At 40.1% G+C, this 17,752-nt stretch overlaps 1 protein-coding gene across 4 annotated transcripts in view; it reads right to left on the minus strand.

The window, feature by feature from the left end:
* Nucleotides 1-878: 878 nt before the first annotated feature.
* The window catches only part of SESN1 (sestrin 1), a 141,705-nt gene continuing 124,831 nt past the window's right edge, over nt 879-17,752 (minus strand). For 3 of the 4 annotated variants that reach the window (XM_077812908.1, XM_077812911.1, XM_077812909.1), the window contains exons 2-10: nt 12,505-12,570; nt 10,682-10,882; nt 9,577-9,759; nt 7,726-7,968; nt 6,378-6,525; nt 4,254-4,366; nt 3,804-3,994; nt 3,355-3,499; nt 879-2,037 (exon numbers count right to left, since the gene is read on the minus strand). In XM_077812908.1, the coding sequence (XP_077669034.1) occupies nt 1,951-2,037; nt 3,355-3,499; nt 3,804-3,994; nt 4,254-4,366; nt 6,378-6,525; nt 7,726-7,968; nt 9,577-9,759; nt 10,682-10,882; nt 12,505-12,570 (1,377 nt within the window). In that variant the 3' untranslated portion in view covers nt 879-1,950. The remainder of the gene's footprint in view (nt 2,038-3,354; nt 3,500-3,803; nt 3,995-4,253; nt 4,367-6,377; nt 6,526-7,725; nt 7,969-9,576; nt 9,760-10,681; nt 10,883-12,504; nt 12,571-17,752) is intronic. The other variant, XM_077812910.1, reaches the window with a different exon arrangement.

The raw sequence follows: 17,752 nt of genomic DNA on the forward strand, positions 1-17,752 counted from the left end.
GTTTTAATTCCAGCTTTGCCACTGAGTTGCTCTGTAACCTGGTAAATCGCTGTCTCCTTTTCCCAATCTCCAACATCAGGATCTCGTAACTAATCGTCACACCCCTATAAGATTTGTAGAAGACTACATATATGTAGTAAGTACTATTATAATAAATTACGGGAACATAGTCAAGAAGATTTTGACATTAACAAATCCCCACTATCTATTACATTGTACAAAAGAGCGAGTAAAGTTTTTGTTTAAACCTGGCAGTATTTAGTAGATGATTCTTCAGTGACATACATGGTGACTCAAGAGTTAACTAAATGAAGAATGGCTTAATTGATTAACAAATGTCTTTTCTATCCTTCCCAACTGCTGCTTGATTTTAACCCATTCTAGCCCATGAAAGTTTCTTTGAATAATTGAAAATTTTACAGAAGTTCTAGAACTAGACTCACTAAAGGTCACTAGTATTTTATATCTTTGCACTTAATCCTTTTGAAAATACCTAGGGAGCTGGCAGTTTAAGCTAGCAGGTTTGGAAAAAGCAGGTTGGAAAATCTCTTCTCATAGATCATGGGGGGAGCAGAGTCAGGGAGGGAACAAAAATTAGCTGGAATGGTCTTGAGCAAGTAAGAGAAGGTGGTGCTGACTGAAAAACTAAAATTTTTACTGGGGTGAGTTTTGTATTTTCCCCCCTAAAACTATTTGCTACCCCTCTTAATCTAACCAACTGAATAATTAATACGGAGGTTCTGTCAGCTTCACAAGGTATATAGTAGGTTTGCTCAGCTGTGCCTCTCAAAGATTTTGATCCTTTAGTGTAGTGGGTATCAGAGTAGATGGGTAAGTAGTTTAAAGCAGTAAGATGGTGTAAAATAAAACACAAATAAAAAAGTTGCTATCCTTTATTTAAAAATACCAGTAATACTGACAGATTTCAAAAGCAATTCACACTCATAAGTGTTTCATGTATTCTCTGAAACCAACTGTATATTGAACATTATCATTTTAATGTTTTGATTTACTAAAAAATAGAGGTTTTTCGGCTTAATGATTTTGCAGCTGCTTAAGTAACTAAGACCAGCACTGGGCTTGTGAAACTCTGGACTGCCGAACAGTCGGTGTAACATTCCCACACCCTAGCTAGCTCCTAGAAACAAAAAAAATACAGGACAACAGAAGAATAGGCATCAGTGACAGAAAATGTTCATCCTTGGAAAGCAGATTAAGGGGTAATTCATGTAGTTCTACACTTATCTAAATAGCTTTCAGGACTGAATTTCCCCATCCCCTCCCTCCTGGAAGACCATCGCGCTTTGGATTTCACCAAAGAATTCTGAACACATTGTCCTACAACATGTTTTTCTTTAAGGTGATACTACAGTAAGAGAAATCTCTGTTACCTTCAAAGGAAGATTAGTTCTGATTTTTAAAAAGATGCTAAACAAGGAGACCTGTTTTCTTTAAAACCACACACAATGTAGGCTCAGAATATAGCAGTGCTCACTTTCGCTTATAGCTTAACTGGAACAGTTCATTCCACCAGCACAAATAGCAGCATCCAGGTTTTCTAAAATTATTCTTGTATCAAAAGCAGGAGTCATCAAGGTGCACTTTTTTTTTTGGAGCAAATTCTTCTTATGCTCCAGCTCCCATTGTATTTAACTTAATACAAGATTTATGTATTTACCATCTGCTGTATTGCCACAAGTCCTGGTTTCCTATGCTGTCTAAAGCCCAATACTGTGAACAGGCAGCACTTTGACACACCTCTGTCCTTTCAACTGCCACGCAGTCACGGCTCAGGGGCAACAGTGATATTCCAACAATGAAATAGCTGAAACTAAAGAAGTTATGGCAAAGTCTCTTAGTTTCTAGTGACCATTGGTCCTGGTGCTTAGTAGGTTCACTCTAGAGGCTGTATCTGCTGAACATTCCATCGTCATTAGTCGGCCAAAGGTATCAGGTCATATAATGAGTTATAGCTCTCAGAGCATAAAGTAGTTCAGCTTGCATCCGAGCTTCTATAAGAAGCAAATTAACATGAACCTTAAAAAAAAAAAAGAAAAAAAAGAAAAAAATAAGTTACACATACAGGTAGCTCTCTCCCTGCCACAGAGCTTGTAGGAGGGGAAAGGTTTCCAGCAAATGCTACAGGTGTAGGACAACTTTTCAACATTTTCAAAGGATCTTAGGGAAGCTAAAGGGCAGGCATGGCGTGGGGTGAGAGAAGCAGGAGGTCTGATGCTATCAGACATCACTCTCTTTTGATAAGAGCAGGGCCAGGTTAAAGGTACTTGTAGTGTAGACATAATGCAGCAGCACAGCTGCAACAACTCCACTGTAGTGTAGACACTACAGCAACAAAAGGGTTTTTTCCCATCACTGCAGCAAATCCATTTCTCCGAGAGGGGATATCTAGGTTGACAGGACAGTTCTTCTATCAACTTAGCTGTGTCTAAGGTTGGGGTTAGGTTGATTTAACTACATCACCCAGGGCATGAAATTATTCACAGTACTGAGCGAGGTAGGTAGCTAGACCCAAGTGTTAGGTGTAGACCAGGCCTAAGGCACAGGCACTGTAGGCCTAGGGCCCCAGATCACAGAGTTACATTACTACAACAAAATGTAAGCAGTTTCTTGGCTCCATAGTTGTAAACAAAAGCTTGAAGACATCAACTGCGTGTAACTGATGTCTGTGAGAGCCTGCAGACAGCCTGAAATAGTGCTGACACCATAAACATCAATGGGTGCTATCCCCAAGATCTGCTGCTTAGGGGAAACACCTCCCAACACCATCATAAGAGAGAACTTTGTGGCTGGAGAAGACCACAGGGAAACTGACTCACATAGCACCTGGGGTTTATCTGTTTAGGGATAAGTACTTTTGGGAGGAGGGCTGCTGATCCCAGGGCAAAAGAGCGTCCCATAACACTGCCTTCTGGGGCATGGACCATGATAAGAGATAGGCCACAGGGGGCCCCTTGTCATGATGTACAATGGCCTTGATTTTCTCAGTTGGCCCTAGAGAAAAGTCTTTGTGAACTAAATTGTGTGTATAGATAAGTAGTTTAGCAACTTATCTATTTCCCTCTACATAACAAGAAAGCTTGCATACTGACCAGCAAATAACTTGGTTTGTCTGTTAGCTAGCATATTTAGTAGACAAGGAAAAGTTATGCTTATAGAAAAGTGTATTCAACAAATTCAGTATATTTATCCAACAGAAGTGAGATCTAAATAATTTCATAACTGAAACACAATTCTCCGATTATCATAGCATTTAACACTATTATTGTAGCACACTATGGCTACTAGCATTACTACCAAATCTACTGAGCTCCTCAAAATACATGCAGACAGTACCTTCTCAGAATGTTTGAACTGCCTCCAGAAGCTATCATACATTCTTTTTGTGGTTTTTTCAGGAGTGCAAACCACAGTTTTGATGTAAACTTTAAAGCTGCGGTCCAACAACTGATTAATTTCACCATAGTCATAATCATCGTATCTGTTCAGAAGTGAAAGGAAAATACTTTCATTTTCCTATCCCACAATCCTAGTGTTTCACTTAGAAATTATGTTTCAAACTACTGTACACAATTAGTTATTCCAGCTGTGAACAGAGACTTACTTTCTGGAAATATGCACCTCTATCTCACTTAAGTAGAGTCTTGTTCTTGCATTGCTATCGTGGCAATGAAATTTATCACTGTTAGCATAATAAATGGCTTTCCTTCCATCAGGAAAAAAAAAAAAATGATGAGATACTACCAAATCTAATTGTTTTATATAAGGAAGATGACAGGACCAACCTTATTCCAAACATACAGTGGATATAATTCCAAATTGCACGTCTAAGCATGGAAGTATCCACATCTTTGTGCATGGCCATTGTATTGTACGTCAGATCATAAGCAATATGAAACTTCTCATCAATCAGCTGCCCCACATCTGGGTAAAGACGATTAACCAAGGAATAGCCATGGTCCTCCCAAGAATAGTCCTTAAAATAAAGAAAGCAACACTGACTACACACTGAAGAGCTAGCTCTTCAATTTCTTTTATCAAGTATAATCACTATAAATTTATTGCTCTTGAGATAAGAGTGCTTATTTGTAAAATAAAATAAAAAATAAATCCTCTTTTGTCCTCCAGGCAATAGTTTGCATCACAACTTGTCACTAGTTCTAAGTGATCGGAACAATTTAACACACTGATTGTATGCATTTTCTGATGCTGCTTACTGATCACTTTTCTGTTACCTGAACACGGAATGTAGGCACATGCATTCCATGTCTGGAGAAGTCTTTGTACCCATAGCTTGTATCCTCAAAGTGTCGAGACACATCTCTTGTTGGCGCTGATTCCTCCTCCTCTGTTAAAGTAAACAGTAGGAGTTTCACAAGTTAATCTCGGCATATTCCAGCAAGAAAACAAAAATGGAAAAGCACCTGTGAAGTTATTGTGGATTCTCTCTCTCTCGACAGTACAATAAGTCAAGGTAACACATCCCACTTGTCTCTCCCCTCCAGAAACAATCCTAATACAGGGAACTCTTGCAAAACTAGGTTACCTAGTAGTAACTGGAGAAGTTAGTAATTTATGATAGAACCTATGAAAGATATGGCAATTTCCTGCAATATCCTTGGGAGACCTTACTAAATTAAGTTTAGGTATCTTTGGGGTCCATTGTATTAAATGAATGATTTATGTATTATTGTGGGCCAAGACTATATGTAACCCCTAAATGGGGTGATATGTAAGACCTGGAGGTTCAAACAATGTGCCAGACAAGAATGGACTTTAAGAATAAAAACCATTAAATGATTTTCCTGAGGAATATCTAAGAGGTAAAGCCTATTCCCCAACTCTCATTATGAAAAAAAACTAGCCTTTTGAAGCTATGGCCTAAGAAGAGGGTCTTTGTCTGCTGATTACCTGTTACTGAAGGCCAACATCAAAGGCCCAAGCTGTATAAGGAACCGCTGTTCTGCCCAGTCTGGGTTCTAGTTCTAAATCTGAATCAGTTATGAACTTGTAACCACAGGGAAACCCAGTTGTGGGTTTGAAGGACTGACACCTACCACAGACCGAGGTTAAGCTGTAGTGATCTCTGCTAAGCTTTTTAGTAGGCTTGCAGGTTCTTTTATTGTTTTAATGTTTTTTCTGTAATGCTTTCATCTTAAGAAAGAATGTGCTTACTTAGAAAAAGCTATGTGGTTCCCAGCCTTCAGAGATAAAAGCAAAGCACAGACACTGGCCTGTTTAAGCAATGTGGCTTGCTGAGGATATCACAGTGCAGGCAGGGAACGGTGCAGCTTGGAAAAACCTTGGTCAGGAGGGAGAGAGACATGGGTGTCCGTTCAAGAGAGGTGATGGCTGAGGAACCAGGTGCCTAAAGTGGGTACACTCAAGTGATCACAGAGAGGGAACACAGGTGTAGCTGCCTGAATGGTAATATCACCCAGAGTATCAGACCTTTATAGACATTCAAGAAACTAATCCAAAGAAATTGGCTCCACAGTTTATTCATCGTTTATTCATCCTTTATCCTCTGCTTATCAGGGTTCTCCTCTGGGTAAGCAATTAGGAACTGCGGCTGCTGTGGGATAAGCATGGTTTCACTTACAGAAAATCTCTGCACTTTTTAAGGTGCACACAACCTCTTTAGACTAATTATAAAAAGTTCTGGATATGTACAGCCTAATACAGTTGCAAGAGTATGGATCTCTAGGGGCAATTTCTTAAACGAAAAATCCAGCTTCTTTCATATATATGCAAAAACCACAAGTATCAAACATCCTGCGTCTACTTTTTTTTTTTCAGAATTTCATGGGCAGTAAGTGAATTTTTTGGATCAAAAGTTCAGGAAAACAGAGCTCTAGATCTTACAAACCGCATTTTAATTTGGAGAGAATTTCTGTGGAAGAACCCAGAATGACATTAGGCTTGTAGCAGACCTTTAGTACAATCTTGTATTTCCCTGAAAAACCACACACCCCACATTCAACTTGTGCACATCAGTCCTTAATATTTGCTACTGTAGCTGAGGTAATTAGGTTTTACATTATACTGTAGGAGCCTAATTGAGTAGCATTTTTTTATCTGTTGGAGGCAAAATTAAAGTTCCTTGTGAAGATATGGAGGCTGTCAGTGGGCATTATGGTATGTTTAAGAGATGCCACACAACTCGGCACCTCCTTGCTTTTAAGGGTTTGTTTAAAAATCACACTTCTCTAACCATAATTCTTTTTAAATTAAGTTTTTGTTTGTGCAAAACACAACAAAAATACCACTTTTTTTAGTAACTGGTGGACATTAAAAGTATGTTGATTTCTCCAACACATTTAGTTAAGTCTAAATAATCACCATGTATGTATTTTTACCTGAACAACACACAAACATGCTTTCTCTCTTCTCTCTCTCAAAACGTGTGGCCATCTCCTCTTGGCTGGCTTCCTCTTCATCTCTGCACTCTTGTAGCTTCTTCATTTTCTCCATAAGTGCTTCAACTTCACAGAAAGATTCTGTAGTCTTAAAATTAAGACACACACGAACACACTTTATTGCTCTATATACTAGAACGTGACAGTTGTGATACAAACTGTCAAGCCAAAAAGTTTAAAGTTAAAGCTAAAGTTCATACTCCAGCCTTGATTTGCATCTTTTTAAAAATATTTTCTAGGAAGACCAGAACTTCACTTATTTAAAGATATACTGATCTAACTGGTCCAGTGTGATTTTATTAAAGATTTAGTCTCCCACTTTGTAAATAAAATTATAAGTCAAAATAAGTGCATTTCGACTCTGGGTATTGTTCAAATCATAAACACATTTTATTGGCTCAATATCCATTAAAAATGAACTCTAAAACAAAAATCCCCCAGGCCACTGCAAAGAATATCCTCATTTTCAATTTTCCCACCTTTGCCCAATCAGTCCTCCACTTCCTCTTTGCCTCACATAGTATGCTTGTTCTTCCAGGGAAAGCCTGGGTAAATAGCTGTCTTGCATTGCGCCCTTATCGTCCACAAACCCAGACCCTTATCAAGACAGCAGGAGATCAGTTTCAGAGCCAAGGAGCCCACACTAAAAATGCCCTGTGCCTCCAGATCTCTTCTGTTTATACCAAAGTCTTCAAGAGTTAACCAGCACCCAAACCGGAGATCATAATCTTTGACTTTTAACTGCAAATGACAGCCAGCTGAAAACCAAGGCAGATCAGGGAGCACTAATGGGCAAGATGTACTGCCTAACATAAAGGCATTCAGAAGACTCTGAATGGTCTGTGGGTGTGGAGTCTGGGTCTCATGTAAAAGGAATAGGTGTTCACCCTCCAGCAAAGCACAGATGAAAAAAGGAACCTTGGTGACTGCTGCTATTTGGACCTTTAGAAGCTGCAGAGTGACCAACTAAACCCCGAGTTTGCCAACTCGAATGACAAATGGAAGGCAGACACCCTCAACTGAGGGGATAAAGATAACGGCCACTTCTGATTGCTTCCCCCAGCCTATCATTTCAGTTTGATCTAAGTTTAGCTTAAACCACCTAACCCTCATCCAGGTTCATCCACACTCTGGGTAAATCACTCTATTGTGCCACTAAAGTTGGGTGAAATGGAGATGCAGAACTAGATCTCATCCACCTATTGGATTAATGCAGAAACACCACAATATGAACTTGAGCACATAATCTCCAGTTCTAACAAACTCCTAGATGGTAACAGATCCTTACTGAAATGCTTCCGGCTGGGCTGACATGAGCTTCATCCACTCCATGGTTGCCATTTGTAATATCACAGATGCAATAGTTACTGACAGAGGGAAGCTTGAAGGTGTGGCCACCCTCACAATGAATTTCTGGGCTGATTCCACAGCCAAATGTGAAAGAAGCAAGTGAATGGTAGTGTGTAAGTAGAACAACGGCATGGATCAGCTCTGCCAGGGACCAGCCATGCTCTTCGGTCTTCAGAAGTTGCTTTAAAAGAAACACAACACAAGATTTAAAAAAAAAAACAAAAAAAACTATTGGTGGCTCAGAAACTTCATCAACCTAATCAGCCTAGTCCCACAAACTCTCTCAAATTCAAGCTCTCTCGTTATGTCTTTCCCCAGTAAGCTAGAAGCTGCACAGACAAATGCAGAGCTTACCCTTGAAAAGGACCAAACAGAGAGTGAGGTAAGGGGTCAAACAAACAGGTTAGGAGGCAACTGGCCACATTCTCATTATATTATTAATTTCAAGAGACTAATACCCTCCTCCTCCCCGCAGCCCATAACACTGCCATAATCAATCCTTGTATTGCTGGTTTTATTACTGATAAGCCATTAACAGAAGAATGGCGGGAGTTGTGGTAATGGGGTTGCATGGGTAAGCCAAATAGATGACTTTTTGCCCAAAAATAGCACTTGGATCAGTTGAAGTGGCTTCATTTTGCTTTCAGGTTTCCACTAAAGTCAGGCTGGCTGGTTTTTCAATTTAGCACCATTAGTAAAACAATGCTTCTACCTCAAACCTTCAAGTTTAGCAGGCACAGGCAAAAATTGGATGGTTTTAGCCCATCTCTGCAATCTCGGAAAGCCCCAGGCAGTTCATGGCAAATAAGCTGCCTAAAGAAAGTCTGGGGGTGAAACATGGCTCAAGACTCCATCTTCCCCAGTGGCTCCACGTGGGAGGAATTATCTGTGGCTGACAGGATGCTTTAACCCCAGCTTCCCCTACGGACAGGAACAAATGGGAGGTTCTTAGCCTTTGCAAAGAGTATGCTTCTTCCCCTCCTGCAAGGCCAGCCTCTGCTTCCCTCCCCAGCAGATGTTTCTCAGAGAAAGTAACACTCTTCCTCCTTTCTCTGGAGAGAGGAAAGCAACAGCCGGGAGGCAAAGAGTGGCTTTAGAAAGGAGGGCATTATACTTCAGGTTATTGCGTCTATTGTTTTTATATATAAAATTTGCTTTTAAAAAGTTGCTTAAGTGTGAGAGTGTCGAGGAATATGTACATTTTACATGCATATACAGTAGACTGGAGTCTCTAGGTTCAAAATACAGTTTTCAATAATTCTGTTAAAAATGTGCTGATCTTCACCTATTCTATCATCTTGAAAATCCCGAGTTCAAGAGAAATGTATAATAATCTTGTTTTAAGAAGGTATGTATCTGAACATGCACCCTCTACTTTTAAGTCTCAAGCTGGGTCATTCAGAGCCTCAGCCATTTTAAACATGGGTTCCACACAGCCCCATGTAGAGCCTACAAAATCAGGTGCTATGTGCCAGTGACATACCATTACATTTTAAGTAACACATGTCCATCCTACTGAGGGTTATAGATCAGGGCTACTAGTCACACTGTGATACATTAACATGCAATTCTTCCAAAGTACCAGTAGAATTGCTTTCTAAATAAGAACTCTATTACTCAGTGAGATGAGACCGTGATAGATCATTTCCATAACGATTACAATATTTCAGCAACAAAGTGTAAATAAAACCACTAGAAAAAAAAACGAGCTCCCTCCTCAGCCCCAAGAAATTTAGACTGCATTTAGTCTAGTAAGGACGTGTAGGGTGTTGCATAAGAGAAGACTAACCTCAATATGCTCTTTGGTGATAAGCCAGGGCCGATGAGCCAATATTTTATTCAATTCTCCTAAATTTTGCAGCTTGTGAGGTGCATTCTCTAGGCCATTCAGCCATTTGGGCTCTCCTCCAACATGAAGGAAGTCATTAACATGGAGGTTAACTAGATAGGAGCACTGATGTCTTGCTGCAGCCTAGAAGGAAAAAAGAAATTATAATGCAGAAGAATCTTTGCAAATCAGCTCATAGCAATGATGCAAATCGTTATTACAATGTAAGATTTTGCAGTGGTCAAAATCTGTAATTAAAACAACTTATGATTAACACAGTAGCTTGTTTCAATTATTCCTCTTAAGAATATACAACTGAACATTTTTCATTCACATTCACCATAACAGTGTTTTGATTTTACATCTTTAAAGTCTAATCTAAAATTGGTTTGTGGGAAGCTGATTCTAAAGTTCTGCCTGTAAAAGCCAGAAAAACTGGCACTTTTCCAGTAAGGAATGTGATTACACATGGTTTACTCAAAAAATAACAATTTCCATTGCTAGTTTAGATAAGGCTCAGAGTTTCAAGATAACTTAAATGGACACAGAGTGCTTCATTGGCACAATGAATACTACAATCTACACCTGTTACAGTTAATTATGACAATTTTGGGATCTAACAGGAAATTTGGTTGGGATCTGAAGATTCTGAAATATTGACTGAATGGTAAAGTTGTTTATATTGAGGTGTGCTGGACAAGACACAGATTGTTAAAAACCTGGCTTAAAAAACAGATTTGAGGAACATAGGAATCTGATGGCAAAATAATCTTCCTATTTATAGGACACTAAGATTATCTTTTTTCCTCCTCCCATTATTTCTGAAAGCATGAGCATTTATACCATAAGCACCGATCTCATAAAACTGTATTTAGAAAAAAAAACAAAGAGTGTTCTATAAAACATAAAATACTTCAGGTAATTACTCTGGCATTTCCCTTAACATACGTTGGAAGGCCCTCCCTCAGCTGAAAACACAAAAATGTAGTTAACATCTGTTATAAAAAGGATTAAAGCAAGTAGCCAAAATGGCTATTTCTGCTTGCTGCTCTGCACTCCAACATACCATTATCCCTATGTAGTGTCGGTAATGAAGAGGCAATGGACCATCCATCTGCAGTAGATAGTGCTGAGTTTTCAGAAAGCTTCCTAGATACTGTGGGTGGAACACCATCACTAAGGTGATGTTGTCCAAACGGCCTAAAGTAGCAAAAGAATCTGCAAACAATGTATGCATCTGGGCATCTTCATTTCCCACTTGAAGAATCTGTTTGAATTAAAAAGAGGGCTTTAGAAACGTTTTTCCAAAACATATCGACAAAATTATGATTAAATATTTATATCACATAGTTCTCAGAGGCCCCAATTAGGTTTGGGAGGTCCATTCTGCTAAATGAGAATCTAATGTTAACTAGGAGTTCTAAAGAAACTTAATAAAGTATGAGGGTATTGCATGTGACATTTTAAGGTGCAGCATTGAAATTCAGATGGCATGTAGGTAATAAGAATACTTGTATCTCTGGCAGGGCCAGCACACACTACTCTCAAGAGCATAGCGCAGCCACTTTGGAAAACAGAAGCAAACACAGCTGAGTGTAGTGAAGGTTAACCACAGTATCTATAAAAGGCGTAAATGCTAGTTAAGTAAAAAAAAATGTAAGCGCTACCTGGGTACCTGGCAATAGTGGAAAACCCAGGATAAAGACTTCAAACTTCCCAGAAAACTGACCACAGTCACATCAATAAATCCTCTTGTTACACGAGTCTCTCCTGCCAATCAATGCAAGGAGCAGCACTGAAAGAGCTTTATCACATGCTCTTTGAGCTGAACAAATGATAAACTTCTGTTCATTTGGAGAAGTGGTAAGAGCTCATAAGAAAAACAACAACTATCACCAGAACTAAGGGATAGAGCAGGGGTGGGCAAACTATGGGCTACAGGCTGGATCAGGCCTGCCAGCTGTTTTAATCCAGCCCTTGAGCTTTTGCTGGGGAGCGGGGTCTGGGGCTTGGCCCCCGTCTGACTCCTAACCCTAGGGGCAGACAGGGGGCTCCGCTCTGCATGCTGCCCCCGGCCCAAGCACCGGCCCCGCAGCTCCCATTGGCTGGGAACTGCAAGGGCGGTGCCTGCAGACGGGAGAGCGTGCAGAGCCACCTAGCCGTGCCTCGCGTAGGACCCAGGGAAGGGACATGCCGCTGCTTCTGGGAGCTGCTTGAGGTAAGCGCCACCCAGATCCTGCACCCATGAGCCCCGCCCCCACACCCCAACCCCAGAACTGATCCCCCTCCCACACTCCAAACCCCTCAATCCCAGCCCAGAGCACCCTCCTGCACCCCAAACCGCTCATCCCCAGCCCCACCCCAGAGCCCGCACCGCCAGATGGAGCCCTCACCCTGCCCCCTGGAGGAGCCTCCTCCTGCGCCCTGAATTCCTCATTTCTGGCCCCACCCCAGAGCCTGCACCCCCAAGCAGAGCCCTCAGCCACTCCCACACCTCAACCCCAATTTTGTGAGCATTCAGAGCCTGCCATACAATTTCTAGTCCCAGATGTGGCCCTCGGCCCAAAAAGTTTGCCCACCCCGGGACAGACACTCCTCTGGACCAGTAAGAGGACCCCGCCCACATTTGAATACTGCAGATGGGACAGGACAAGTAATTATCATCATGAAAAACAACTCTGCATTTCCTTTGTAAAATATGGTTGTGTAAAATTCCAGAATTCCACATGGCCATTATTGCTTTCTAGTTTAGCAGAACCATTGCCAGTCTCATGATGATTTATTATGATCAACAGTGTGCAAAATATTTTGCTTTTCTAAAACCATGTGGGTCCTAAATGATTTTACCTTAAAAGCATACAGCTCACAGTGTACTTGCAAACAACATACCTCCTTCTCTGGGATGAATCTGCTGGGTCCATGTCCCAGTGGTCTAGGAATTCTAATTCCAAGTTCCTAGAAAAGAAAATTACACCATCTCAGTTTTCAGCTATAAACACTTCAGCTGTGGCTTCAGGGAAGAAAAAAAATTCACCAAACAAACAGAGCTATGCTTGTTTTAGTGGTACACTCTGTACACTTCCAATTATTTTTCTACGCATGCTTCATAACTAACCATACTTGTTTACAGTATATCATACTGCTCTGGTTAAAAACAATAAAACCTCCTTCACTGAAAACCTTCATTTTGCATAAAATACTTGGCAGAGTGTCCAGAACAAGGAGTTCAGTACATAGCAGCCAGTTATGTTTTATGTCACTGATGCAAAATGAGATTGATGCACATCTGCAGTAAACCAACATACCAATCTCTGTGCATCTGTCAGGAAATGAAACAGCTGTAAACTTAACCCAATTGTTTTTTTCAACCTTAGTGATGTGTGTGAATCGCTAAAGGTATCTGCAAATAAAAAGCAAACAAACAAAAACTTGAGAGGTTAATTAGCTATTTAAGTTGACAGAGAGAAAGACAGGTAATTGCATCCAACCTGAAAAAAACAGTTTATCACAAAACTTTTGCTGAAACACAGACAACATATCTCCATACCTAAGAGATTAGAGTTATCCATATCACAACCATTGGTTATTTTTATTCTACCTGCTCAACTGAAGGCGGCTTCATATTAAATCTGCTGCACCTGGGAATTTTGAGCCCAGTTATCCTCTCAGGATCCAGGTAATAACCATGCACTTCAATGGGAATTACTTGGACCTTCTCAGGGGAGAACGTGGCTTCTAGAAGTCAATTGGTCTTATCTAAAAAAAGTTGCTGCCTAAGCTTTCGTTTACATGCAGTGAATTTACACAAACAGAAATATTATCCAAATACAAGAAAAAAGACCAATAATAAGCAAGACTGGTGCTTGTGACTTGTTTACAATAACCTTGATTTGTCTTAAAAAAATCTAGTAACTTGATCCATCAATTACAGTTCCTGAACTTTTCCCTAATAGAAAAGAGCTACAAACTTCAGACTGCAGAGTGAATGAATACTGACCCTTGTCCATGGTACCCACATGTAATCTTAAGATTCTATTTGTCTAATGTGCCTCTGACTTCTTAAATCAGATGTTTTCATTTCTTGAGTTATACTCGGGGAAAGGGTTAACTAAAAGGTGTCCTTACCACTAGTGTTTTCAAATCTTACATGGAAGGATAAGGCTTGTGATGGAGTCTTTTCCTACTGCAGGTCACAAGGTTCAAAAACATGATACACTTGTCAACTAAATCTGTAATATAATGTGTGTCGGAGTTGGGCTGAATTTATATCCTCAAAAGAATCTTACCCATCAGAGGCCAGCTACTTCTTGTCCTGGCAACCATATACTGATAAATTAAAGAAAGATCTTATATCCAAGTGACAATGAGAAAACAAAAAGGTCTTTATGTAACATTTAATTTAACAGATGTCTCCAAACCTAGCTGCCAACTCATACACAGCAGGAGAAAAAAAATCTTAGTTTAATTCTTGGACAGCTAAGTTTTAGTCTTTCCCCTTCCCAGAACAATTACAGGAAGAAAGCCTCAAAGTTCTACAACCTGAGACTTATAAGATTACTAATTTATTTTGCCCAATACAGTCTAAAATATATGAGCAAGTCCTGACCTTCAACTTTCTTGTCCCCTCAATATAATGATTATGCTACAGGAAGAAGGTTTAATTAAAAAACAGTTATGTAAGTAAAGAGAGAAAACACCTTCATGGAACATAACTTTTTAAAAGGCACAATAAGGGAGAGGTAGGATGGCCCTGTGGTTAGGACTTGGGAGACCTGGGTTCAAATCTGCCTGGCACAGACTTCTTGTGTGACTATGGGCCACTTAGTGTCTCTGGGCCTCAGTTCCCAGCTGTGTCTAACTCAGACTTTCCCTGTATCCCATGTTTCAAATACTACACTGACAAGGTAATAATTTCAGTCTCTTACTAACACTTAGAATGATCCCCTTCTCACAAAGGCCTTTCCTGTAGCTCTAACATGTCACTCCATTCTTAGAAGTTTTGCATTAGGCCTCCATTTCCACCACATTGAGTTCAAGTATCTTGTCCTTACCTCTGCAACTGTCTCCCACTCATATTGTCCTCTTTACAGAAATCCCTCCCTATCTAACTATAAGGTTACTACTTTCTCGTCCTTCAAATCCCCCAAGATGCAATTCTTCTGTGAGAACTTATGATCCCAGGTACTCTAAACTATTTGGGATATGGACCGTGTTTGTTCAGCACCTAGCACAATATGATACCAACCATGACTGGGGCCTTTCGGTGCTTCTGCAGTATAAATAAGCAATAGCAAATCTCTTCATCTGTCATGTCTGCTCCATCTTAAAAGCCGGAATAAAAGAATGTTAACATTGCAAAGTTAAGCACTGAAAGTCACAAAATGCCCAACCTTAGCTTTACCTCATTATGCATTACAATATACTTTTAAATCATACATCACACAGGAGCCTCATCTCACTCTACCTATGAAATTTAAATAGCTCCTGTGACAGTTCTCAGAGTACCTTGGACTAAGAGTCACCTTGTTACCTCCAGTATGAAGGAGCCTTGCTTGTGCTTAACTGGGTGTCAGCTCCCTGACACCACCAGCCCATTAGCCACTCACACAATCTCCTCTTGCCTATGCCTGCCTTTACTTTGCCTCACAGTTTAACAATATGTGCACCAGAGCCCCAGAATCCCTTTGAAGCATTTCTCTGTAGTGTCCAGCCCCTTATCAACTGAACACTCACAGAAATACCAGGTCTGCTGTCCCCAAGGCAACAGTACACACACCAGCCTGTACAATTCAACTCAGGATCAGCACCTAGCTTAATATCACAGCATTTAGATATATTTATAGAGAAAACAAGAATAAATTTATCATCAAAGATCTAAGACTCAAGTGACAGTAAGAATACAGGAAACAAACAGTTACAGATAAAAAGAAAATAACATGCTTTCTAGAGACTAGACTTAACTGAGCAGGTTAACCTCATGTCTAAAGAAGTTTCTCACCCCGGAAGTCCTCCACACCTTTTTTCAGCCAAGGTTGGCTGAGATCCCATTGTCATGAAGGTAAACACATTGTCTGTTTACTTTCTTTGTGCACGATAAGCGGGTATCTTTGCCTTCTACTTATACCCCAAAGTTTATTGCTCGTACTCAGAGACAGCATAATCACCCCCAGCTACTCTTTCTCTCTCTGTTGGCTTCACATCTCTTCAATAACTTCGTATGTAACTGTGCATCCATTGTGAACAAAATATCTTGTCTGACAGAAATCTTTCATTTCTGCAGTTGACTCATACCTAGACTCTAAGAACATATTTGCAGTATATATACACCTAACTCCTTACACAGTATCTGTGCTTACAATTCACAATGATATTCATGACTAGAGTGTCCCTGACTTTCATTTAACACCTCACATGACATTATTTGGTGAACCAGAATGTACATTCCAGAATCAGGACATTCCTGTAACTCTTTTGCCAGTTAGCATTAGAGGGTTCTTGGGTCACAACCCCCATTACTATAGTATCTGTGTGCATCACATCTAATGAATGTACCCATTACTTCACAGAAGTGAAGTGCTATTGTCCTGATTTTACAGATGAAAAACTGAGACAGAGAGACTATGCGTACACTGGTGTCCAAGGTACGATTGCAGCATGGCTAGACATACCCACACTTAGCTGCTAAAACTAACAGTACAGCTACAGGGGCATAGGCTGAAGTGCAGGCTAGCAATGTGAGTATGTACCCAGGGTCCCCAGCATATTCATATAGCCCAAACTGAAGTCTGTGCCATTGCATCTACAATGCTATATTTAGCCATGCTAGCATGGGTATGTCTACCCATGCTATAATCACACCTTGGATTGCAGCATAGATGTACTGTAAGTGACTTGCCCAACATCATAGAGAAAGTTTGTGGTGGAGCAAAGACTTGAATCTGGGTGTTTGAAGTCCTTTGCCCGTGCCCTTCCATGGACTCTCTCAGGGCAAGTTTTTCAGCTGGTGGAAATTTGTTTATGCAAATGTATGCTAGCTGAGCATCTGGCCCTCAAAGTGAAGACTGAATGGTGCACAATTAATGCAGCAGGTGCACAACATTAATTATGTTTCCTAATAACCACTCCTCTCTCATTACACCCTGCCTCATTCAATACCTCTTGTTCAGTACATTTGTTTTAATCATACATCAAAATTCTACATTCACACATGCTTCTTGCAGCTCGCTTTCATTTAAAATGCTGGAAGATATTTATTCAAGCGTTACAAAACTACGTATGGCTTTTCAATGCCTCAAAACCGCCAAATCAAGACATTTTTAGGGCAGACTCGAAAGGCACCTCTCCTGCTGAAGAGCTATTTTCCTGACAAGTTTCAGGGTTCTACCCCAAGATCTTGCTGCTTTATTATTAGAGATGTTCCCAAAAAAGTCACAATTGTGTAATACTTGGAGAAAGTATGTATTTCTACTCTCATTAAAACAAAACACATTGCCCCTAGACAAAGGTCAAACATGGGAAATTTCATCCCAAAAGGTTGAAGTTATGAGCAAATGAAACAGGACCTTTAGAATGGGAATGCCTAGACCATCTTAACTTTAGCTATTGCTACAGCACTTGCACTCACTCTATGATATTTTCTCTGATCACTGGTTACCAACTATTAAAGCACTGATGTATTTGCCCTTGTTACCATAAAAATTTCTCTCAAAACTCAGTTATAGTTCTGTCACCAGAATGATGCACCAGATGGTGTACTGTTATCAATTGTTAATTTGCAATAAACTAATTGGACTTTCATGAGCTGAAAACCGACCACAAACCAGTCTACAGTTTGTTTCCCTGATGTCATGCACAGTCTCTTTACCTTCAGTACAATAACAATGTCAAGCGTCGCAAGTCTGGGAAAGATACATTTGTGTATTTACTAAAATCACTGTCAACAGCAGAACATTTCCGCACAAATTGTAGGCAGAGTGGGAATATAATTTACTTCACTCAACCACATTAGTATTAATATAATCTGATTCTCTGTGTCCTCATGAAGTACCAAATGCCACTGGATACAGACATAACCACCTCAAAAATCACAAGTTCTAAAGAAACAAAGCAGCCTTTAAGAAGAGCCAAATACATTTTA

Source organism: Eretmochelys imbricata, chromosome 3 (assembly GCF_965152235.1).
Source record: "Eretmochelys imbricata isolate rEreImb1 chromosome 3, rEreImb1.hap1, whole genome shotgun sequence".
NCBI lineage: Eukaryota > Metazoa > Chordata > Testudines > Cheloniidae > Eretmochelys > Eretmochelys imbricata.